General features: G+C 45.5%; 1 protein-coding gene across 2 annotated transcripts in view; it reads left to right on the plus strand.

The window, feature by feature from the left end:
- tha1 (threonine aldolase 1) overlaps positions 1-25,390 on the plus strand; it is a 115,553-nt gene that overhangs the window by 52,039 nt on the left and 38,124 nt on the right. The window contains exon 2 of one of the 2 annotated variants that reach the window (XM_070857782.1): positions 11,204-11,287. The exons of the other annotated variant lie outside the window; for it this stretch is intronic. Coding sequence (XP_070713883.1) covers positions 11,204-11,287 — 84 coding nt within the window. The remainder of the gene's footprint in view (positions 1-11,203; positions 11,288-25,390) is intronic. 2 annotated transcript variants of the gene reach the window in all.

A 25,390-nucleotide genomic window follows, 5' to 3' on the forward strand; every position in this document is an offset into this window, starting at 1 on the left:
ACCAGGACGACTGGAGATCTGCTTTGCTGCACGGACCTAGTGCTCACACCCATCGCAGTGTGGGCTGCCCCTGGGGCCTTGGCTCTTCTGGACCCCGTACCCTGATTCACCGCACCCCCGCCACGATCTCTCGTGGAGATCACTAGCATGGTGGATAGGGAAATATCTGGATGTTGCCTTTAAAAAAGGAGGGAGAGAGAAAACGGAATTATAGATCGGTTAGCCTGACATCAGTAGTGGGGAAAATGTTGGAATCAAGTTATTAAAGATATAATAGCAGTGCATTTGGAAAGCAGTGACAGGATCGGTCCAAGTCAGCATGGGATTTATGAAAGGGAAATCATGCTTGACAAATCTTCTAGAATTTTGTGAGGATGTAACTAGTAGAGTGGACAAGGGAGAACCAGTGGATGTGGTGTATTTGGACTTTCAAAAGGCTTTTGACAAGGTCTCACACAAGAGATTAGTGTGCAAAATTAAAGCACATGGTATTGGGGGTAATGTATTGATGTCGATCGAGAACTGGTTGGCAGACAGGAAGCAAAGAGTAGGAATAAACGGGCCCTTTTCAGAATGGCAGGCAGTAACTAGTGGGGTACCGCAAGGTTCAGTGCTGGGACCCCAGCTCTTTACAATATACATTAATGATTTAGACGAAGGAATTGAATGTAATATCTCCAAGTTTGCAGATGACACTAAACTGGGTGGCAATGTGAGCTGTGAGGAGGATGCTAACAGGCTGCAGGGTGACTTGGACAGGTTAGGTGAGTGGGCAAATGCATGGCAGATGCAGTATAATGTAGATAAATGTGAGGTTATCCACTTTGGGGGCAAAAACACGAAGACAGAATATTATCTGAATGGTGACAGATTAGGAAAAGAGGAAGTGCAACGAGACCTGGGTGTCATGGTACATCAGTCATTGAAAGTTGGCATGCAGGTACAGCAGGCGGTGAAAAAGGAAAATGGCATGTTGGCCTTCATAGCGAGAGGATTTGAGTATAGGAGCAGGGAGGTCTTACTGCAGTTCTACAGAGCCTTGGTGAGGGCACACCTTGAATATTGAGTACAGTTTTGGCCTCCTAATCTGAGGAAGGGCATTCTTGCTATTGAGGGAGTGCAGCAAAGGTTCACCAGACTGATTCCCGGGATGGCAGGACTGACATATCAAGAAAGACTGGATCGACTAGGCTTATATTCAATGGAATTTAGAAGAATGAGAGGGGATCTCATAGAAACATAAAATTCTGACAGGATTGGACAGGTTAGATGCAGGAAGAATGTTCCCGATGTTGGGGAAGTCCAGAACCAGGAGTCACAGTCCAAGGATAAGGGGTAAGCCATTTAGGACCGAGATGAGGAGAAACTTCTTCACTCAGAGAATTGTGAACCTGTGGAATTCTCTACCACAGAAAGTTGTTGAGTGCCAGTTTGTTAGATATATTCAAAAGGGAATTAAGTAGCCCTTACGGTTAAAGGGATCAAGGGGTATGGAGAGAAAGCAGGAATGGGGTACTGAGGGAATGATCAGCCATGATCTTATTGAATGGTGGTGCAGGCTCAAAGGGCCGAATGGCCTACTCCTGCACCTATTTTCTATGTTTCTATGTGCACTTTTGGAAGGCATTTTATAAGGTTGCCCAAAGAGATTATTATTAAATCAGAACATTTTTGATGAAAGGTCATCGACCTGAAACGTTAACTGTTTCTCTCCACAGGTGCTGCCTGACCTGCTGAGTATTTTCTGTTTTAATTTCAGATTTCCAGCACCCGCAGTATTTTGCTTTTGACCATTAAATCTGTCATCGACTGCCCTTCTGCAAGAGCTGTGATAGCTACATGTGCTTTAACATTAGATTGGGTGGCCTTTCTATTCTGGCAGTTATAAGAAAGGCAGGACCATAAAGAGAAAAGTTTGAGTGAATGGAATATGAATAATGTTATTCGCAGCAACAAGATTTTTAAGGAGTGCTCTCAAAGTTTCTCACTGCTGTCCTAAATATACCGCGCTTAACGCATGTCTGCCCTCTAGATTAAAGCAATCATAACTGGCTCTCGAGTCTATAATGTATGTAGAAGTCAGTTCTGCACGTGCCACCGACCTAGAACAGCTGTAGTACACTTTAAAATGCTCCGGCAATGAGTAAGACAATACACGTCATTGGTTAACATTTGTCGGTGCGTAAATACTGTGCCTGCCCTGAGGCCAAGGGGGTGGCTCACTTATTCCTGATGTTCAAAGAGAGAAGGATTGAGCAATTTGGTAAATGGTAGACTAACTGTTGTACTGTAACACCTTGAGTGTGGAAACTCAACAATTTTAATTTTCCAGGACGTTTTCCGTGGTTCATCGAAAGGCGATAGAAGCAATCGAGGGGTCATAACCAGAGTCAAACCGATCCTGTTGTAAAAATAGAAAATGCTGGAAAAGTTCAGCAGGTTAGCCTGTATTTTCAGAAAGAATGGCTGAGCTAATGTTCTGGGTTGTGATGTGGACCCTTTGTCAAAACTCAACGATTTTCAGTGTTCCTCTAACCAGTGCTCTTGCTGCTTGATGAAGCATACCCTCGCCACCACGCACCACCACATACATACTCGCTACCTCAGCAACTGACTCACACAGGACCCATCCTCCGCTTCATCCCTGTAGGGTTTACTGCACCTATAAGAACACTGAGATTTTCCAATACAATGGACTCTATTTAAAAAGATTAAAAATACTAAAAAGTTCCTAGTTCAACACTACAGAGTAGAGGTTCAAAAGTATCAAACAAAACTACAAATTCTCGAGCTTAATGATTTTTAAATTCAAACTTTGCAATATGTATGTCCCAAGTTAACCAGTTACAAATAATTAAAAACAAATTGAAACTTTGCAATATATAAGCACCTAAGACAACTGGTAATGCACAATCTCTCACACAATATTTATGCCCCAACTGGCTTATGTATAATTCCTCGAGTGATCAATTCGACTGGAATTGCAACTTCCGAATCTTTAGCTAGCCGGCCGGCTTACAACAACTCCCTTCAATTTCTTCGGCTCCAGAGAAAGAATCTTCCTTTGTCTTCATCTTTATGCTCCACATAAATTGGCCCCCTCATGATAGCCTGGTGTCCCGTTCTGTTTGGCCAGAGATAAATTATCCCTTTAGTTGATTGGCCAATTCTGATGGCCTTCAATATGCCTCTTCCTGTTTGAATTCCAAACTGCTTGTCCCATCCCCCGAGGTTTCCTTCACCCAATTTAAATATATTTTTTTTTCGACTCCCAAAGGCATTCATCCCCCGAAACCACCACCTCAAGAAATTCCGAGCTTGATATAATTTTGAGCTTTTCTTCTGTCGCCTTTGCCTCCGTGCCTAATTCTTCGGATGGGAGGTTTCCTATTGTACATCCAACCCTTTCTTCTATCTTTAGCAGCCCCCTCTTCCTCTCATCCTCCCCCCCCCCCCCATCCAATTTCACCTGGACCCCTCACTCTGGCCCAGTACACTTTCTTGATCTTTTTATCAAGAACTGCTAGCGGGATATTGGTTGTGCCGTCTTCTCTATTCTCCTCTCTTGCTTTAATCTATCTCCTGCTGAAGGGAGCGCCCCATTCCCTGGAGTTCAAACCCTACACTTCTTCCTCAAACAGTGGCTCAACCAGTCCCCATTCACCACCACCCTTACCGCAACCCTTACGCAACCCTTACCGCAACCCTTACCGTAACCCCTACCGTAACCCCTTGCCTTAACCCCTTGCCTTTACCCTTACCTTTACCCTTACCTTCACCCTTACCTTCACCCTAACCCTTACCCTCCTCTGGCTGGCTGAACATGTCCTCACACTAAACAGCTTTTCCTTTAACTCTATTCCTGTTTTCTAGATAAAAGCTGTCACCTTGGGAATCTCTGTGGGTCCAATGCCTGCCTTTTTGTATTGATCACTCTTTGTTCCAATCCTACTCCCTGACCTCTTTTCCCATGACAGTGATGAATTTGTTGGTGCTGCTTCCTGCCTTGATCTGGAGGATTCCATTAATTTTGCTTCAAGGTTCCACCTCTTCCTTACCTTTGCATAGTCTATCTCTCATTCTTCCCTTCCCTTACTGAATTTATCTCTCTCTCTCTCTATAGGGATGGGCTAAATACAAAAAAAAATTTTGACAAAGGGTCCACACACAAAGCATTACCTGCTCTCTCCACAGATGCTGCCTGGCCTGCGGAGTGTTTCCAGCATTTTCCGAGTTTCAGATTTGCAGCATCCGCAGTTTCTCATTCTTCAGTCCTGTTGTGGGCCAACATGCATTTCTAGTAGAGCTTACTGGGTAGCAATCGGGACTGGGAATCCGAGCTGATTTTACTTATCCTTCCTAACCTGAGGATCCTAAAGCTAATTGTGGCCAGTGATCAGCAAAGATGTCCCTGTCTGTACAGATCAGTATGATATCAATAACAACTATGCAAGGCATTTAAAGCTGGTTCAGTTGGTAGCAATGCTTACCTTTGAGTCAGAAGATCATGGGTTCAAGTCCATTCCAGCCCATTGAGCAAATAATATAATTTGAGACTTCAGTGCAGCACCGAGGGGATGCTGCATTTTTTGAGCTGCCATCTTTTGGATGAGTCATTAAAGGGGAGAAATTCAGGAGTGCCCCTTTTGGTGTTAATCTGGCCAAATATGGCGGGAGTCGATGTTATTGCGCACCCAGTCAGAACCCGGTTAGCGCCCCGTTATCGCTTCTCGGAGGTACTTTGTTGAAAAGAGCATGGCGTTCTCCTGGTGGCCAGGCCAAATTTTTATCTAATTACAAAGCATTATTATACAACTTGTTGATACCAGGCTGGTGTGGAGCAGAACATCATCATAGGCAGTCCCTCGAAATCAAGGAAGACTTGCTTCCACTCTAAAAGTGAGTTCTTAGGTGACTCGTATTGCGGCACACTCCTTACGCTGTCTGCGCTTGTTTTCTGCATGCTCTCGGCAATGAGACTCAAGGTGCTCAGCGCCCTCCCAGATGCTCTTCCTCCACTTAGGGCGGTCTTTGGCCAGGGATTCCCAAGAACAAGAGTCCACATTACAACAGTGACTGCACTCCAATAGTACTCCATTAGCTGTAAAACACTTTGAGACATCCAGTGGTCGTGAAAAGTGCTATATAAATCCAAGTCTTTATTAACAGGGAAAGGAGTCTGTGCAAATGATATCAATAGTCTAAGGCATGCCGGATAGATAACTTGGGAGACGTGTACAGTAACACGTACTGATACATGAGACACTGGAAAAGGTTGCTTAACTAAAGCTATGACTAAGTACAGTATTGGCAAACTTTAGCTGAGATTAGAAGATGTGTTTTCATCCACAAAGTGGTAGATAGAAGCAGTGTGACTATCTAGTTATGCTAGTTTGTTGAAGGTTTTAGGGATGATTCTATGTGTGGATCATCAAACTCTGCGGAATGTTCTAAGTTCTGCTTTGTTGGGACAAATTGAATATGGAATGTAGAGTGTTCGTTTGATTCCCTCGGGACAGAGAAATGTCAGTTCTTTTTTCTTCTTGCCTTCACGCAGGATATGTAATTAGGGTTTGGGCAGGTCCATGATTGTACACCGTTCTTTGGAAAAGGAACAAGCTCGACAGATTCCCTTGTTCCGTACAGTTATGTATGCAATAAAGGTTCCAACTGAGTACTGTTTAACTAAGCAAGGTACAACCTTAGCTCTGCTTTATTAAGGCCCAAAGTGCCTGACTCTCAAAATGGCTGGCCTTTTATACCTGAGCAGCACCATGTGCGTGCTGCTCAGTGGCCTCCAACAATGACGCCATCTGATGGCTACAACAGAATGTACATGCATGACACGTGCATTCCTAGGTTCTAAGGGGAAGGTGGCTCAACTGTGGCTAATAAGGGAAATTAAGGCTAGTGTTAAATCCAAGAGGCATATAAATTGGCCAGAAAGAGCAGCAAACCTGAGGACTGGCAGAAATTTAGAATTCAGCAGAGGAGGGCAAAGGGTTTAATTAGGATGGGGAAAATAGAGTATGAGAGGAAGCTTGCAGGGAACATAAAAACTGACTGCAAAAGCTTCTATAGATACGTGAAGAGAAAAAGATTAGTGAACACAAACGTAGGTCCCTTGCAGTCAGAATCAGGTGAATTTATAATGCGGAACAAAGAAATAGCAGACCACTTGAACAAATACTTTGGTTCTGTCTTCACGAAGGAAGACACGAATAACCTTCTTGAAATATTGGGGGACCGAGGGTCTAGTGAGAAGGAGGAACTGAAGAAAATCCTTATTAGGCGGGAAATTGTGTTGGGCAAATTGATGGGATTGAAGGCCGATAAATCCCTGGGGCCTGATAGTCTGCATCCCAGAGTACTTAAGGAAGTGGACCTAGAAATAGTGGATGCAATGGTGATCATTTTCCAACAGTCTATCGACTCTGGATCAGTTCCTATGGACTGGAGGGTAGCTAATGTAACACCACTTTTTAAAAAAGGAGGGAGAGAGAAAACAGCTAATTATAGACCAGTTAGCCTGACATCAGTAGTGGGGACAATGTTGGAATCAATTATTAAAGATGAAATAGCAGCGCATTTGGAAAGCAGTGACAGGATCGGTCCAAGTCAGCATGGATTTATGAAGGGGAAATCATGCTTGACAAATCTTCTAGAATTTTTTGAGGATGTAACTAGTAGAGTGGACAAGGGAGAACCAGTGGATGTGGTGTATTTGGACTTTCAAAAGGCTTTTGACAAGGTTCCACACAAGAGATTGGTGTGCAAAATTAAAGCACATGGTATTGGGGGTAATATACTGACGTGGATAGAGAACTGGTTGGCAGACAGGAAGCAGAGAGTCGGGATAAACGGGTCCTTTTCAGAATGGCAGGCAGTGACTAGTGGGGTGCCGCAGGGCTCAGGACTGGGACCCCAGCTATTTACAATATATATTAATGATTTAGACGAAGGAATTGAATGTAATATCTCCAAGTTTGCAGATGACACTAAGCTGGGTGGCAGTGTGAGCTGTGAGGAGGAAGCTAAGAGGCTGCAGGGTGACGTGGACAGGTTAGGTGAGTGGGAAAATACATGGCAGATGCAGTATAATGTGTATAAATGTGAGGTTATCCACTTTGGTGGCAAAAACACGAAGGCAGAATATTATCTGAATGGCGGCAGATTAGGAAAAGTGGAGGTGCAACAAGATCTGGGTGTCATGGTACATCAGTCATTGAAAGTTGGCATGCAGGTACAGCAGGCGGTGAAGAAGGCAAATGGTATGTTGGCCTTCATAGCTAGGGGATTTGTGTATCGGAGCAGAGAGGTCTTACTGCAGTTGTACATGGCCTTGGTGAGGCCTCACCTGGAATATTGTGTTCAGTTTTGGTCTCCTAATCAGAGGAAGGGCATTCTTGCTATTGAGGGAGTGCAGCGAAGGTTCACCAGAATGATTCCCGGGATGGCAGGACTGACATCTGAGGAGAGACTGGATCAACTGGGCCTGTATTCATTGGAGTTTAGAAGGATGAGAGGGGATCTCATGGAAACATATAAAATTCTGACGGGACTGGACAGGTTAGATGCAGGAAGAATGTTTCCGATGTTGGGGAAGTCCAGAACCAGGAGACACAGTCTAAGGATAAGGGGTAAGCCATTTAGGACTGAGATGAGGAGAAACTTCTTCACTCAGAGAGTTGTTAACCTGTGGAATTCTCGACTGCAGAGAGTTGTTGATGCCAGTTCATTGGATATATTCAAGAGGGAGTTAGATATGGCCCTTACGGCTAAAGGGATCAAGGGGTATGGAGAGAATGCAGGAAAGGGGTACTGAGGTGAATGATCAGCCATGATCTTATTGAATGGTAGTGCAGGCTCGAAGGGCCGAATGGCCTACTCCTGCACCTAGTTTCTATGTTTCTATGTAAAGAAACGGACAAGATGCAACTGGTTTCTGGGGTAGTGTGAAGTCAATGGGAAAGAAAATCATGTGCGATGTAAAATGGGTTGCTGATTTGCCATCACCCGCTTTGCTCTCCCGCTGAAGACCAATTTCAGCCCTCCAAGAGTAAGAATTAAACTATGGGGGTGAAGGATACACCTGTGCTCCTCGGTGCTGGAGAAACCACTATATGAAGTTTAGTCATTTCAGCGGTGCAGAGGGCTATGGGCAACCCGCCCCCTCCCAGCAAAGTCTGTCCCTGTCCTGGAAGTTGACCACAAGTGGAAACAAGTGGCAAGAATTAACACCGACTCTGAAGAGAAGGAAGGATATGGAGAGCAGTCAGAAATCGAGAGGAAGAAGCAGTAGAGAGACTGGACTAGAAATGTCAGGCCTTCTTCTGGATTCTTGCTGTAAAGTTCGAGTTCGAGACACACCAGTTTGACTCTTGTCCAAAGCTCAGGTTAGACCACACATTGTGTTCAGTTCAGGATGTATTTACCTTGGAGGGAGTGCAGCGTAGATTTACGAGAATGATACCTGGTCTCCCAGGGTTAAATTAAGAGGAGAGATAACACAAACTAGGGTTGTAATCCCTGGAATTTAGGTGGTTAGGGGTGATTTGATCCAAGTTTTCAAGATATTAAGGAAAACAGGGTAGAGAGAGACAATTTTTTCCACTAGATGGGGAATCTATGACTAGGGAACATAGCCTAAACATTAGAGCCAGGACTCTCAGGAGTGATGTTCGGAAACACTTCTACATACAAAGGATAATAGAAGTTTGGAACTCTCTTCCACAAACGGCAATTAATGCTGCATCAATTGTTAATTTTAAATCTGAGATTGAGCGCTTTCTGTTAACCAAAGGTATTAAGGGATATGGGGCAATGGCAGGTATATGGAGTTAGGTCGCAGATCAACCATGATCTCATTGAATGGCGGAACAGGCTCGAGGGGCTAAATGGCCTCCTCCTGTTCCTATGTTCCCATGTTATCGATGAGATTTGTATAATTTTTTATTTTGTGTGTGGCAGGGTGTTGATGGGAAAAAATATTCAGAATACTCTTGCAACGGAAGGGACAAATTTACCCGTACAGACTCTAAAGAGAAAGGTCCCTTGACCAAATGCTAGGATTTACTGTTCAAATGAGACCCATCCCTAAATGTTCCACCACGCCCAAAATTTAAATTGCTCCATTTCATCTTTTAAAAGTGAAAGATAAGACTTGCATTTATGTAACACCCTGTTATGTCGCAGAAATGTCTCAAAGTGTTTCACGCACAGCTATTGTATAGGCCATCATGGCAGTCATTCGGTAAACAACAAGATCTCACTCGTTAATCTGGCTTGTTGGTTGGGAGAGGAACCAGGACACGGGGGAGAACTCCATTTTTTCAACCCTGATTTTCACATCCTCCAAAAGAGACAGACAGAGCTTTTGTCTGAAGGAGAGCACCTCCAACAATCCCGATCTCCCTCAGTACAGGTACCGAACTGGATTGTGAGATCTCATTGGACCAGATCTTTCTGGAAAAAATAACGGCACGTTAACAACACACAGCATTATTAATGTGCAAAGCAGGAGATTGCGATACGCTGTGAGTTGTGAATCTCCAGAACTTGCTGGTCGATTCGCCCTCAGCCTCCTTGTTATTTTTAAGAACTTGCTGGATTTTCACATTAATTTCCCATTAAAGTCACCACAGGAAGGGAAGTCTGGTAATTAAAAGCATAACTATCCTTTTAATGAGGTGAAGATTGTTAATGCAATGCCAATCAACCTCTCTGGCCCAGAAAGGGAAAATTTGAAGTTTTCTTACTCATTTTGTTGGATCATTTTTTTGCCACTAGTTCATTGTGATTAGAAATAGGTTTAAAAGCTAAATTTTGTTGGAGATTTTAAAAATTGTATTTTTTTTTCTTATTTTTCCTTCTGTCCCAATCAATCTTTCTTTCCCTCTCTCTCTCTCTCTCTCCCCTTCTTGGTTGTTCCTGTGTTTCTTTCTCAATCCTTAAATCTCTTTAGTTAAAGGAGATATACTCACGGTCTCGCTGAAGTCCCAGATGCCCTCACTATCGGCTCGCACTACCAGCAAGTTACGCCGCAAAAAAAGGATTAGTGCTAAAGGGCGAGGAAAGCGTTTCACTCACAGCGCACGCCACAAACTGCCTCGCTCCAGCAAGATCTGACCCATTGAGCTCAGACTCTTGGGGCTGGATTTTTGGTCTTCTCCTGCCCTTATTAGCACCCTGGAGGGGGCGGCAATGGCGGCGGTAAGCACTTTCGGGCGGGCGGCCAGATTCCAGCACCCCGCTGGGAAATCCAGGACCGGTTTCGGTGGGGCGCGGAGCATTACCGCCCGGAAGTGGTGAGCCGGTGTGCAACGCCCCTGGTTGCGACACTGGCCCGATTTTTGGCTGCCGTTGATCCGTAGAGCGCCCCCTGCTGGGACCGCCTGTGAAAGCGGGCGGTCCGAGCTGTAGCGGCTGCAGTGACATAAGTAATCGACCTCGGGTAAGTGCGATTTGTTATTTTTGCGATTTATGTTGCAGTGTGTGTGAACTATGTACTGGGAATGTTTTGGGGTTTTTTTGAGGTTCTTTTCCCACCAGGTCTCTCTCGGTGCTCCAAGGCCGGCTGTTTAGCTTGGGATTTTCACTTGCTCAGCTGGCTCTAAGAGAGGTTTCCACGCCTCCCTTAGCGCCCCGCCCCACACTCGGGGCCCAGCTGATGAATTTTGTGGCTGAGGCACAAACTCTTCCCAGGCGCAAACTTTACCGCCCCGCCGCCATTACTGCCCCGAAATGAGCAGAACCAAAAATCCAACCCTTGGAATGGGGCTCAAACCCATAACTTGCAATGGCAAAACAAACAAGTGCCACCAACTGTGCTAAGCTTTGAGGCCTGATTGTTGCATAGAATATCGCAGTTGCCGGAAGTTGGGATGAGTCAGCAGCAACGTTCCCATTAAGCTGCACCACCGTACAGCTGCCTGGAGGTCCCACGCAGCCTGGGACCGGCTTCTCAAACGGGCGGCTTCACACATGCGCAAAAAAAATTCAGTGGAACACTGGTCCGCAGTTGTTCTTGCTGCACAAGCAAGGCTTTAAAAAAAAGTAAGGTAGGCCAGGCCAAAAGGAAGAAAAATGAATGAAATAACTCAGTGATCAGAGGCTTTGTTGCAAATCTCAATTCAAACAAATTGAAGGTCTAGATCACACCATTTCACAGCACAAAATCGCTACTTTTGCTTTCCCCTTACAGAGCTTCAGAGACGAGCTGCTGAGTTGTTTGGGATGGAGGATGCTTTGTTTGTACCCACTGGAACAATGGGGAACCTCATTTCAGGTCAGTGTAACAGCAGCAAGACACCACACCAGAGCTTTTAAAGCTACTTCTAATCACAATGAACTAGTGCAACCATAGATCAGGATCAGCAAACAGCACAGTGCTGATGTTGGCCGTGGCTCAGTGATAGGCCTATCGCCTCTGAGTCACAAGGTTGTGGGTTCAAGTCCCACGCCAGAGACTTGAGCACGTAATCGCAGCCGTTATGTTGGTTTGAGAATATTGGCCAGGACACCAGGGATAACTCCCCTGCTCTTCTTCGAAATAGTGCCATGGGATCTTTTACGTCCCATGGCACTGAGAGAGCAGACAGGGCCATTGTTTAACATCTCATCCAAAAGATGGCACCTCCGACAGTGCAGCGTTCCCTCAGCACTGCACTGGAGTGTCAATCTAGATATATGTGCTCAAGTCTCTGGTGCTGGACTTGAACCCACAACCTTCTGACTCAGAGGCGAGTGTGCTACCCACTGAACCACAGCTGACACTGGAAAATACCATGGAATCCTGTCTCCTGCATCTTGCATCCCTCTCGAGTGTTTTCTCTGTCAAAAAACAACCTAGTTTCCTCTTTACTTGGCCAACACTACCCACCTCCATTTCCCCTATATGTAGTCCGTCCCATATGGTTACCACTCTATGTGTAAAGCAGTTAAATCTATATTCTCTGTTCACCTTTCCGGTTCTGACCTCGAGTCTCTACCCCAAACAACAAATAGATGTTCCTCAGAAAAACCTCGTAAAAGAACTCCTAGTTCTGGCATGCGCTGAATAGTTCCATTGGTACTTGAATTCCCAGTAGAATGTACTTGGAGGGAAATGCTAAGAAGTGTAGACTTGCGTCTGTCAGCAGCAGCCTTGATGCACACTGGGCCTGTGCCTGGAGACTGATGTCCATAAAGTGATTTTAACAGTAGGTCTTTGTGAACCAGAGCTTGTTTATTGGTCCACGAGATTGGAGCTGCATTTGTACAATCCAAATAATGCACTGGGCCTCAGTTCAGGATTCTCCCGGTGATACATATGGGAAGCTTTTTTTAAATTCATACTGGGGATGTGGGCGTTTGTTTATTGGCCATCCCTAGTTGCCCTCAGTTTTGATCCAATGAGTGGTTTGCTCGGCCAATCCAGAGGGCAGCTAAGAGTCAACTATTTTGGTGTGGGACTGGAGTCACATATAGGCCAGACCGGATAAGGACAGAAGGACGTTAGTGAACCAGTTTGGGTTTTTATGAGAATCCGACAGCTTCATGGTCACTTTTACCGATACCAGCTTTTTTGTTTCCAGATTTTAAACTGAATTCAGATTCTCAAACTGGGATTGAACTCACTTTCTCTGGATTATTCATCCATGCCTCTGAATTACTAGTCCAGTAACATAACCACTACGCTGCCAGTTCCCACCCCGTTTACACACATTCTGTACATAAACAAAACCAGGTATTGTGCACATTAAAGGCCCACTCCTGGAATTTCCGCAAGGGTTTCTTCCGATTGTCTACCCGTAACTTTGGCAGAAGCTCGGCAGAAACCTTGGAAGAGCGGCGCAAACGGCTGCTGTTTCTTCGGCTTTCTGCCCAAGTTACGGTGATTGAGATCACAGAATCCGCATTGAAATTTGAACCCCCAGTTTTTAAATCGGTGAATGAGGCTTTTATTGTGATTTTATGAACTAGCAAAAAGAAAGGTGCTCATACAAAACACTTAACGTGGTTGGAAGTTTGTGGAGATACTAGTACTGCCATGGAATTTCTCATTAATAGAAGAGCATGTACCACAAACGGAAGAGCAGACTATTGAAGTACAAGACAAAATAGCCCATTGACCTAACTCCCAAACAGTGGGAAGTGTTCCAACTGCTGTCATCAAGTCCTGGAGAACTATTTCCAACTAAAAGATCGAAGCCATCCTGTTCAGTTCGATAAAACTCTGCCCTTTGTCCGAAAGTGGTGTGTGGTTTTAAAGTGGCTTCGGAGGATCTGCTCTTTGCCGTTTACAAAGAAGAGATGGCTTCAGATTACAAAGAAATTGAGCAATGTTTTATCTCGCGTATATTGTTGTGAGAATTGTGCACTGAATTATGAGGAGATAACCCATTGGCGTCTGAGTTCTTCACAGGTGCGAGTTGTTGTATCAGAATGTTTCTTTAAGGCCTGCTGCATCCTGCCTAGTTCTTAGAACAACAGCGCAAATAAACCGTGAACCTGATTTCTTAGACTAGCCTTTTTGAGGAATGTGTCTAGTTTGCTGAGTCTAAGAGGAAAAAACACAGGAAGTGGGGCTGTGTAGAATTCAGAACCATGTGTAGATTTGGAATGGTCTTCCTGTGTGCACCGTGTGTCGCTCATGCAATCCACTCCTTCAATCTGATAATGTTTATGAGAACTGACCACAAAGGAAGAGACAGTACACTGCAGCCTTGAAATGACGCAGTTTTGCTCCATTCTTTTAAAGAGAGAAGAAATATAACGGAGTAGAATCGCTATAAACTCTTTAAAGCTTCCATAATACTGGGCAGTTGAAATATTTGACAGGGATTGTGACAGGTTGTACCATTTTTAACCCACACTTTTATCTAAGGTTTATCTAAAGAAACCATGCCTTACTTGACAGATGTTTCAATTGCACTCTTTGGTAACACAAGAAAGCAGTGCATATAATCTTAGCTCTGTGCTGTTGGAGGGGATACTTTAGCATCAAGATTACATTTCAACACTTCAGATATTTTCTAATTGCAGGGTTTCACATATTTCATGTAATGTAATTTTTTCAATGCAAAAAAAAAAGACAAGCTGGAGGACCTTCTCCTGCCTTTCACCGTCACAGTTATGAAGATATTTATGTCTTTATAGCAGAATCCACCTTTGAGAAAACTGAAATAAAAGTACCAGCAAAACATTGAAGCACTTAGGCAAATGATCGTGCCGTAAATTTATCTATGTGAGGCACGCATTGGAAATATTGTCTGCCGTTTTCCAGACAGTGCACATCAGGCAAGAATATCCATGAATTCTATCTTGACATGGTTGAATGGAGATTTCTACTGATTGTTCTTCCTTAACTGGATGTCCATTCTGTATTCAGCATCTAGGCCATTAGTAGCCATCAGCCGTGTGATCTCGCCCAGCTTCAGGCTATGCTGCGGTACGCAACAGAGATGCCTACTGATCCCGGTCTGCTTGACCAGCAACCGACCCCCTAGACTTCAACCCAAGAGATGTGCAAGGGATTAAAGAGTTGGGGAGAGCAAGAATCTTACTCTAGTTTCTGTCCTTGGCTCACTCCTATTACTCCTGAACAGACTGCAACAGTTGGAAAATATGACAATGCAATGTCAACTAAAACTGAGACAAGGAACTTGGGGTAGAATCTCACTACAACTTTAAAGATACCTTTCCCCACTCCCCCATCCGAGCTAGAAATCTTCGGAATTTAAATTTGCGTAGTAATGAATCTAACAAGATCCACAAGTATCTTCAAATATATGCATGAGGACACAACCCAAGGATAATGGCTAACTCTGTTTTAAAAGAAAACACATTTCATTGTCATGTAACTAAACCAGACACGGTTTAGAGGAAAATGTGTTAAACTGTCTCCACCGCTCAGCTGGTCTCCAGGGACTCTGTTGTACCAAGTCACAAGCAGCAGCTAGAAGCACAGTGTAAAACCCCATTGGACATCATAATAAGTGCTCAAATATTGTCCATCTTTCTGTATCTAACTTGATCGGCTCCATGAGGAGTTGTTAAATGCAAAGCTCACTATGCAGCCGCCCAAATCATATAAAAAAAACTCAAGCAGCCCAACAGGATTAACTGCAGCCTTCCAATTTCCAGTGCCTTGTCGATGGGTTTTCACTTTCCCTGTCTACCAGAAGAGTTTTGGAAAGTTACCGGGGCAACCTGCTGACTATGCCCAGTATCCGTGTTGCAATAAATGATATTTAATAATATCTCAATAATTGGATAAATAGTTGAAGGAGAAAAAAATTGCAGGGATATGGGAAAAGAGCGGGGAATTGGGACCAACTGGACTGCTCTTCGAAAGAGCCAACACAGACTTGATGGGTTAAATGACTTCTGTTATGTATGTATGTAAACTTCACCAAAATGTGAGTCTTGCCACTAGGGGGCACACCTGTGGGAGACCAAAAGGTCACCGATGCACCCTGGGGCAAGCAGGTATAAAAGGTGATTCACCATGCTGCTTCTCCACTCTGGAGTCTGAATAAAAAGACCAAGGTCACAACAGTTTGAGCTTGCAATACAGTCCTGTGGATTTATTCTGAACACAACAAATTGGCGGCGAGTAACGGATCACGAACTTTCACGTGGTAATGGCCGCCATTGGTATTGTTGAGAGATTTATTGAGGTGATGATTGGGAAGCCTTCGTTGAGCGCCTCGACCAGTACTTTGTGGCCAATGAATTGAACATTGCTGAGATGGCGACCAAGCGCCGGGCGATTCTCCTCACCGTATGTGGGCCTCCTTAAAAATTTGCTGGCACCGGTGAAACCAACGGACAAATCTTACACAGAGCTGTGTACGTTGGTTAGGGAACACCTCAAGCCAAAGGAGAGCATCCCGATGGCCAGGTATCGCTTTTACACGCACCGTCGCTCCGAGGGCCAGAATGTGGCGAGTTTTGTCGCTGACCTAAGACGCCTTGCGGGGCAGTGTGAATTTGCAGGATCCTTGGGGGAAATGTTGCGGGACATTTTCATGCTTGGAATTGACCACGAGGTCATCCTTCGCAAACTGCTGTCTGGTGAATCCCTAGATCTGAGCAAGGCCATCACGATAGACCAAGCCTTCATATCCACAAGCGATAACACGAAACAGATATCTTCACAGAATCGAAGTTCACCGGCAAGTACTGTGCATAAAATAATGTTTTCAGCAGGCAGATCTGTACAGGGCAGGGCCCACACGACTCCAGAGACCAGAGACTAGGCCTAGAATGACTCCGAGTCCGCCGTGGGGCGTGAATGCGTATCCATGAACACCACGTTGGCATTGTGGGGGCAGTCATAGAGCTCATCAATGTCGATTCAAGCCCTATGTGTGCAAGGGCTGTGGAACAATGGGGCACCTCCAGCGAATGTGCAAACGATCTGTGACTCACCACGTGGCAGAGTCAGGAGAGGACGACCGATCCAGCGAGGATCACGATGATGAATGAGCAGAAGAGGCAATTGAACTGGAGGATGAATAGGAAGTATATGGGATACATACCTTCACCATCAAAAGCCCTCCGATAAAGTTAAAAGTTGAATTTAACGGCACTCCAGTCTCCATGGAACTTGACTCGCCCCCGTGTCTATCATTTATGATCCAGAAGGCATTCGAGAGGCTGTGGGGCGGCGAAGCCCAGCGACCCAAGCTGATCCCGATTCAGGCAAAGCTGTGCACCTACACCAAGGAACTGATACCAGTTATTGGTAGTGCAGACATAAGAGTATCCCATGAGGCAGCGGTGCATGATTTACCACTGTGGATTGTCTCAGGTGATGAGCCAATGCTGCTTGGTAGGAGGTGGATGGGGAAGATTCGATGGAACTGGAAAGACCTCTGCGTACCTTCTCCGGCGAACGACGTCTCCCCTGCTCAAAGGCTGAGCAAACCCCCACCTTCAGGCATCGAAGTGCAGATCCATTTGCGGATCCCCGAGGCACAGGCCGCTCATCACGATCACGAGGAGGTGAAGATCAACCGAGCAGTGGTACAGGCACGGTACCCACCACCCGAAGCCGATGACCTCTTCACAGCGATGGAAGAGGCTCCAGGTCGACCATGCGAAGTGGAACTCCGGCCGGAACGATCCGAATGCGTCTCCCTGATGCCAGAGGTCAAATCCCTGGGGAGGAAGATCGCGGCAGTCGGCATCACGGACACGAACGAGAGTGCGTCCAGACCACGCTATGAGAGTGTGTCCAGACCACGGGACGAGGGAGCGTCCAGACCACGGGACGAGGGAGCGTCCAGACCACGGGACGAGGGAGCGTCCAGACCACGGGACGAGGGAGCGTCCAGACCACGGGAGGTCGCCGCAACAGAACGAAGGAATGTGTTGCCCAGCAAGGAAGACGACTGGGTTTGGGGCAAAGGTAAAGGGGCGGCCGCGAAGAAGGCCAAGAACCCACTACGCTCCAATAAATTGTTTGCACTATGTAACCCTTGTGAGCGGTCTTTCGCGGCCATGATGTGCCATTATATGGGGTCGCGGGTACCTTGCAACAAGCCAAAGTAGCGGGCGAACGCCAACTGGTTGTATATGTATCTAACAAAGTATTCGTAACAAGTGATGTGTTACCGCACGGGGTCGGGAGTGTTGTGCAGCAAGCAAAAGTAGCGGGCGAGCCCCAAACTAGGTGAACATGTATCCAATAAGTTAACCAACAAGGCAGCAGCCTGTATTCACGGGACTAAAGAGACGTACCAAAGAGTTTCCCAATATGCTCGAGTCAGGCAAGCTGCTCATCCCACAAGTTTGGGAGACCAGAGGCACTATCATCGATGCGTTGTTTCGGGAAGGCCTAACACTGTCTGTGCACTGTAACATGATCCGCCACGGGCCAGGCACTGAGAATGGCACTAATGCCCTCAGTTGGCTACTGTTGCCCATCACCGGGGTGGAAACAGCGCAGCCTGCAGACCCACTCCCGGTCATAGAAGTGCTAGAAAGCGAGGGGTCAACCATAACCGCCCCCCAGCTCAGGTCCTGGACCAGCCAGGATCCCATGTTACCGCCTGCCAAAGGTGAACTGCTAGACGGGATGTAGCAACCCATCCGTCGCAGAGACAATTGGCCCATCCCAATGTTGTAAAGTAAGGCAGGGTGGCTACACACAGTTGGTGGTCCGGGGCCCCCATATCAAGGCCCAGGATCCACGGGGGCCACTAGTCCTCCTGCCACTACCGAAAGTCTCAAGGCCATTCTGGGCTTGCTAGACCTCAAGGTCAGCGACAATAGCCCGGAGCAAGCAGCCCAAATCACTAAACCAAGCACCATGCACGTCACGGTAGACTCCTTGCAGACCTGGCTATCCTGGGTGCCACGCAGTCACCAGATAGAATCACTCAGAACCTAGCCTTCCATATGTCATCAGCGGAGAATGCACCTCCACGCGACATCAGAATAAGTGATGTAGACCATGTTCAGGCCCCCAGTTGGGCCGCTAGCACCGCATTAGCCTAGGGGGAGAATGGAGTGTATGTGATGAATATGGAGAGCTTGATTGTGAAACCATGTACCGGGCTAACGCGTAAAGCATTTGGACCAGACCAAACTGCGAACTACAGATAACCAGGAACCACTGTGAAAGGACCTGGCCCCCAGTGAGCCACTAACACAATCGACCTCGCCATCAACCATGAGGATGAACCCACCACGTCAGGACTTCAACCCAGGCGATCGACCCGGGGACACAGGGCGCCAGATCGCCTCAACTTGCAAATAACTTGTACATAAGACTTTGGGGGGGGGGAAAGAGTGATGTTATGTATGTATGTAAACCTCACCAAAATGTAAGTCTTGCCACTAGGGGGCACACCTGTGGGAGACCCAAGGGTCACCTGTGCACCCTGGGGCAAACAGGTATAAAAGGTGATTCACCATGCTGCTTCTCCACTCTGGAGTCTGAATAAAGAGACCAAGGTCACAACAGTTTGAGCTTGCAATACAGTCCTGTGGATTTATTCTGTGCTGGTCAAAATGCTGTGGTACAAAGGATCTGGGGGTCCTTGTACATGAAACACACAAAGTTAGCATGCAAGTACAGCAAATAATTAGGAAGACAAATGGAATGTTGGCCTTTATTGCAAGGGGGATAGAGTATAAAAGTAGGGAAGTTCTGCTACAACTGTACAGGGTATTGGTGAAGCCACACCTGGAGTACTGCGTACAGTTTTGGTCTCCTTATTTAAGGAGGGATATACTTGCATTGGAGGTAGTTCAGAGAAGGTTCACAAGGTTGATTCCTGAGATGAAGGGGTTGTCTTATGAAGAAAGGTTGAACAGGTTGGGCCTATACTCATTTGAGTTTAGAAGAATGAGAGGTGATCTTATTGAAACGTATAAGATTTTGAGGGGGCTCGACAAGGTAGATGCAGAGAGGATGTTTCCCCTCATGGGGGAATCTAGAATAGTTTCAGAGTAAGGGGTCGCCCATTTCAAATGGAAATGAGGAGGAATTTCTTCTCTGAGAGGGTCGTGAATCTTTGGAATTCTCTACCCGAGAGAGCTGTGGTGGCTGGGTCATTGAATATATTTAAGGTGGCGTTCGACAGATTTCTGAACGATAACGGAGTGAAGGATTATGGGGAGCAGGCAGGGAAGTGGAGTTGAGGCAAAGATCAGATCAGCCATGATCTTATTAAATGGCGGAGCAGGTTTGAGGGGCCAAATGGCCTACTCCTGCTTCTATTTCTTATGTTCTTAAGACTATTCTATGATTCCACAATATAGAAACCATTAATAAGTGTTGATCAATTCAGAAATAGTGGGTGAGTGCAGTCACTTGGTGTCACACTGAACCATACAGACTAGGAAGGTCCTAGGTTGGTTCCCAGTTCTGCCTTGACGTAGCTGGACCATCTTTGAGGTACTAAATTATCTTGTTTTCCTTTCCGGAGCCCTGGAAAATGAGCAGTTAGAGTTTCTATTCCTGCTGCAAAGCGGATGTTGGTGAGGACAGGATTAAGCTCTTCACAGTCAGGTGACCTGCCAACACTCACTGTCTAGAGAGAAAGACCTAGCCTTTATGTGAGGGATGAGGGCAACCAACACCCAATGAAGCAGTGAGGGTCCGCGCCCTTGGGAGCGGAGGGGAGAAACTGTGGCATAAAATGGTAACGCCTATCTTCAGTGCACCGAAAGTGGTGCTACATCACTTTTGTTCATGTCTGCTCTGTGTCAGTGACTTACTTCTTGTGCACAAAAGCATTACATCGATGATTAAGTAATAACTAACTGTACAAAATGAGAGTTCGTGTAGTGACACACATAAAAAGGATTAAAACCAAAATACCGTCTCCATTATAAGCACTAAAGTCACTAATCTCATAACAGGCGTTCCACCCTGGAATTCTTTATCCTCTAATTATTGCAATGAATTTTAAAATGTAGGGGTTCCACAGTCATTACATTGATGCGACATTGTGGTGTCTAATTGCCAGATTGAATCGGTGAACGAGTTATTTGCAGCCAACAGAAATCATGTGTAGTCAGGTCAAAGAACCACAAGTTTCTGAACCCTGAACCGAGTTCACATGGCCTTTTCTGTACCAGAAATATGCTCACGTACTATGGAAGGAGTTGCAACAGAAAATAGCATCACAAGTATTATTTTCTACAGCAAAACCACTTAATATTCTTTTCCAGTCTGCCAGGCACTGAGTGTCAGAGAACAGCATTCTATTCCAGTGTCGGGCTTACTCTCACTCTTGCTTTATGGACACCCCTCGTTTTCTGAAAAAATATCCGTTCAGTAAATCTTCCTGTGCAGTGATTAGCCATCGCTTATTTCTGCGATATTCTGAAGATATGTACGCTATTGTTCAGGTTTCTAGAACCTTTGGATAGGGCTTTTACCAAATTATTTCCAACTCTTGAAACACCAACAGCTGCAACGTAACACAAAGGTGCTACAAATAAGTGTACAAGCTTATGCACACGCGCGCTCTCCCCCTCTCCCCTCTCCCTTCTCTCCTCCCACTCCTTTCTTCCCCCCCTCTCCTTTCTCTCTCCTTCTCCTCTCCTCCCCCTCCTTTCTCCTCCCTTCTTCTACTCTTCTCGTCCACCTCTCATCCTCCTTTTTTCTCCTCCCCCGCTCATTTCTTTTCTCCTCCCCACTCCTCCCCCTTTCCAGTAGCTTGATAAAAACACAAATGGAGTTTTTCTGTCTTTTAAAAATCAAACGATGACAAAAGCATCTTGATTAAAGTTTATCGTGATGCTAACGGGTTGGGAGGCATTAAGAAAGCTGCTGCAGGTAAATGAACACCCCGAGTTGAAATGAGCTGCTCGTTGAGGTGTCCTGGGTTGACACCTGCTGATGTTAATCAGCTCTGTCACTCTGTCTCAAATCCAGGTCAGCCACCGTTGTGGTCAGCACTCACTGTCTTACCCAGAAAATATTCTGCAAAAATAACCAGAAAGGTACAAGTACGTGTAAAGGTAACCGTCAGAGACTGAGGCGTTGTGGCTCATAGAAACATAGAAACTAGGTGCAGGAGTAGGCCATTCGGCCCTTGGCGCCTGCACCACCATTCAATAAGATCATGGCACATCATTCACCTCAGTACCCCTTTCCTGCTTTCTCTCGATACCCCTTGATCTCTTTAGCTGTAAGGGCATATCTAACACAGATAGATAGATTTTTAACCAATAAGAGAATTAAGGGTTATGGGGAGCGGGCGGGTAAGTGGAGCTGAGTCCACGGCCAGATCAGCCATGATCTTATTGAATGGCGGAGCAGGCTCGAGGGGCTAGATGGCCTACTCCTGCACCTATTTTCTATGTTTCGATGTTATGTTCTTATGTTAACTCCCTCTTGAATATATCCAATGAACTGGCATCAACAACTCTCTGTGGTAGGGAATTTCACAGGTTAACAACTCTCTGAGTGAAGAAGTTTCTCCTCATCTCAGTCCTATATGGCTTACCCCTTATTCTTAGACTGTGTCCCCTGGTTCTGGACTTCCCCAACATGGGGAACATTCTTCCTGCATCTAACCTGTCCAGTCCCGTCAGAATTTTATATGTTTCTATGAGATCCCCTCTCATCCTTCTAAACTCCAGTGAATACAGGCCCAGTTGATCCAGTCTCTCCTCATATGTCAGTCCTGCCATCCCGGGAATCAGTCTGGTGACCCTTCGCTGCACTCCCTCAATAGCAAGAACGTCCTTCCTCAGATTATGAGACCAAAACTGAACACAATATTCCAGGTGAGGCCTCACCAAGACCCCATACAACTGCAGTAAGACCTCCCTGCTCCTACACTCAAAACCCCTAGCTATGAAGGCCAACATACCATTTGCCTTCTTCACCGCCTGCTGTACCTGCATGCCAACTTTCAATGACTGATGTACCATGACACCCAGGTCTCGTTGCACCTCCCCTTTTCCTGATCTGCCGCCATTCAGATAATATTCTGCCTTCGTGTTTTTGCCCCAAAGTGGATAACCTCACACTTATATACATTATACTGCCATGCATTTGCCCACTCTCTTAACCTGTCCAAGTCACCCTGCAGCCTCTTAGCATCCTCCTCACAGCTCACACCGCCACCCAGTTTAGTGTTATCTGCAAACTTGGCGATATTACACTCAATTCCTTCATCCAAATCATTAATGTATATTGTAAATAGCTGGGGTCCCAGCCCTGAGCCCTGCGGCACCCCACTAGTCACTGCCTGCCATTCTGAAAAGGACCCGTTTATCCCGACTCTCTGTTTCCTGTCTGCCAACCAGTTCTCTATCCACGTCAGTACATTACCCACAATACCATGTGCTTTAATTTTACACATCAATCTCTTGTGTGGGACCTTGTCAAAAGCCTTTTGAAAGTCCAAATACACCACATCCACTGGTTCTCCCTAGTACACTCTACTAGTTACATCCTCAAAAAATTCCAGAAGATTTGTCAAGTATGATTTCCCTTTGATAACTCCATGTTGACTTGGACCGATCCTGTCACTGCTTTCCAAATGTACTGTTATTTCATCTTTAATAATTGATTCCAACATTTTTCCCACTATTGATGTCAGGCTAACTGGTCTATAATTACCTATTTTATCTGTCCCTCCTTTTTAAAAAAGTGGTGTTACATTAGCTACCCTCCAGTCCATAGGAACTGATCCAGAGTCGATAGACTGTTGGAAAATGATCACCAATGCATCCATTATTTCTAGGTCCACTTCCTTAAGTACTCTGGGATGCAGACTATCAGGCCCCGGGGATTTATTGGCCTTCAATCCCATCAATTTCCCTAACACAATTTCCCGCCTAATAAGGATATCCTTCAGTTCCTCCTTCTCACTAGACCCTCGGTCTCCTAGTACTTCTGGAAGGTTATTTGTGTCTTCCTTCGTGAAGACAGAACCAAAGTATTTGTTCAACTGGTCTGCCATTTCTTTGTTCCCCATTATAAATTCACCTGAATCTGACTGAAAGGGACTGACGTTTGTCTTCACTAATCTTTTTCTCTTCACAAATCGATAGAAGCTTTTGCAGTCAGTTTTTATTTTCCCGGCAAGCTTCCTCTCATACTCTATTTCCCCCCTCTTAATTAAACCCTTTGTCCTCCTCTGCTGAATTCTAAATTTCTCCCAGTCCTCAGATTTGCTGCTTTTTTTGGCCAATTTATATGCCTCTTCCTTGGATTTAACATTATCCTTAATTTCCCTTATTTTATTTTTACTCCAGACAGGGATGTACAATTGTTGAAGTTCATCCATGTGTTCTTTAAATGTTTGCCATTGCCTATCCACCGTCAAGCTTAAGTATTATTTGCCAGTCTATTGTAGCCAATTCACGTCTCATACCATCGCAGTTACCTTTGCTTAAGTTCAGGACCCTAGTCTCTGAATTAACTGTGTCACTTTCCATCTTAATAAAGAATTCTACCATATTATGGTCACTCTGCTCTGTATCATTCTGTTTATCGATATCGACATTAAGGGGTCGATTGTCTTTTCCTGGAGCAGTCGGTGCGGAGCTCCCTTGGAAGTGCATCCATCAGGTCCCAGAGCTCAGCGCCTGAACTTGCTGTCAGACTGAATTCAAATAAAGGAGGCCACATGGGGCAGGACTGGCCCGAGCTAAGAGAAGTGGAAGTCTGGTTGCTTTCTAGGTCTCTGCACTCCAATTCTGGCCTCTTGCGCATCCTCTATTTTCATCACTCCACCACTGCCGGCCATGACTTCAGCTATCCTTGGCCCAAAGCTCTGGATTTTCCTCCCTAAACCTCTCCACCTCTCTACCTCTCTCTCCTTTAAGTCGCTCCTTAAAACCTACCTCTTTAACTAAGCTTTTGGTCACCTGTCCTAATATCTCTTTATGTGGCTCGGAGTCAAATTTTGTCAGATAACACTCCTGTGAAATGACCTTGGCACGGTTTACTACGTTAAAGACGCTATATAAATGTTCATGTTCGGGGTGCTGGGAGGTAATTCCATGTGAACTGAATGTTGAGCAGAATGGAGGGCTCCAAAGAGCTGACATGAGTACACAACTGAAAAACGGAACTGACGACGAACATTGTTCTAGATCAGTTGTGTTTTTTAATGTCACATTTGGTACTTTTGGATTCTTTAAAGTAGGGTTGCCCAAACCGAGCACCGAGAGTTCAGCGCGCGAAGCCCAGGCTGTTTGCACTTTGTGAGTTTGTGGGCTTGAAGGTTTGTAAAGGGGCGGTTTTTAGTGGTGTTACTTCATTTGTGGATCAGAATACCGAGATCTACTCGTATCAGCAACTTGAAATACGTGATGGGAAGTTGAATTAATAGTCTATACGTGGCCACTGAGATTCTAGGGTCTGGCTCACAAAATGCCTGGCGAGTGATCATGAGCGAGATGAGGAGAAACTTCTTCACCCAAAGAGTGGTGAACCTGTGGAATTCTCTACCACAGAAAGTTGTTGAGGCCAATTCACTAAATATATTCAAAAAGGATTTGGATGTAGTCCTTACTACTAGGGGGATCATGGGGTATGGCGAGAAAGCAGGAATGGGGTACTGAAGTTGCATGTTCAGCCATGAACTCATTGAATGGCGGTGCAGGCTCGAAGGGCCGAATGGCCTACTCCTGCACCTATTTTCTATGTTTCTATGTTTCTATGAGCTCAGGTCGAAGAGTCTCTCTGGTCCCAGTAGGCCCATTTATTCCACAAGCACTAATTCACCTTAATGATGCCAATTAAAGTCAATAAGTTCCACATGGCTGAGTGACTCACTGCACCATGTCTTATTCTGGATGCTATCTAGTCATTTGGTTCAAGCATTGGTCGTTGCGAAAACCACCATTGTCGTGAGGAACAAGATGGCGACTGCTCAAATAATGCAAGGAAAACGATGAAGCAAAGAAAAGAATACCGAAA

Source organism: Pristiophorus japonicus, chromosome 16 (assembly GCF_044704955.1).
Source record: "Pristiophorus japonicus isolate sPriJap1 chromosome 16, sPriJap1.hap1, whole genome shotgun sequence".
Classification (NCBI taxonomy): domain Eukaryota; kingdom Metazoa; phylum Chordata; class Chondrichthyes; family Pristiophoridae; genus Pristiophorus; species Pristiophorus japonicus.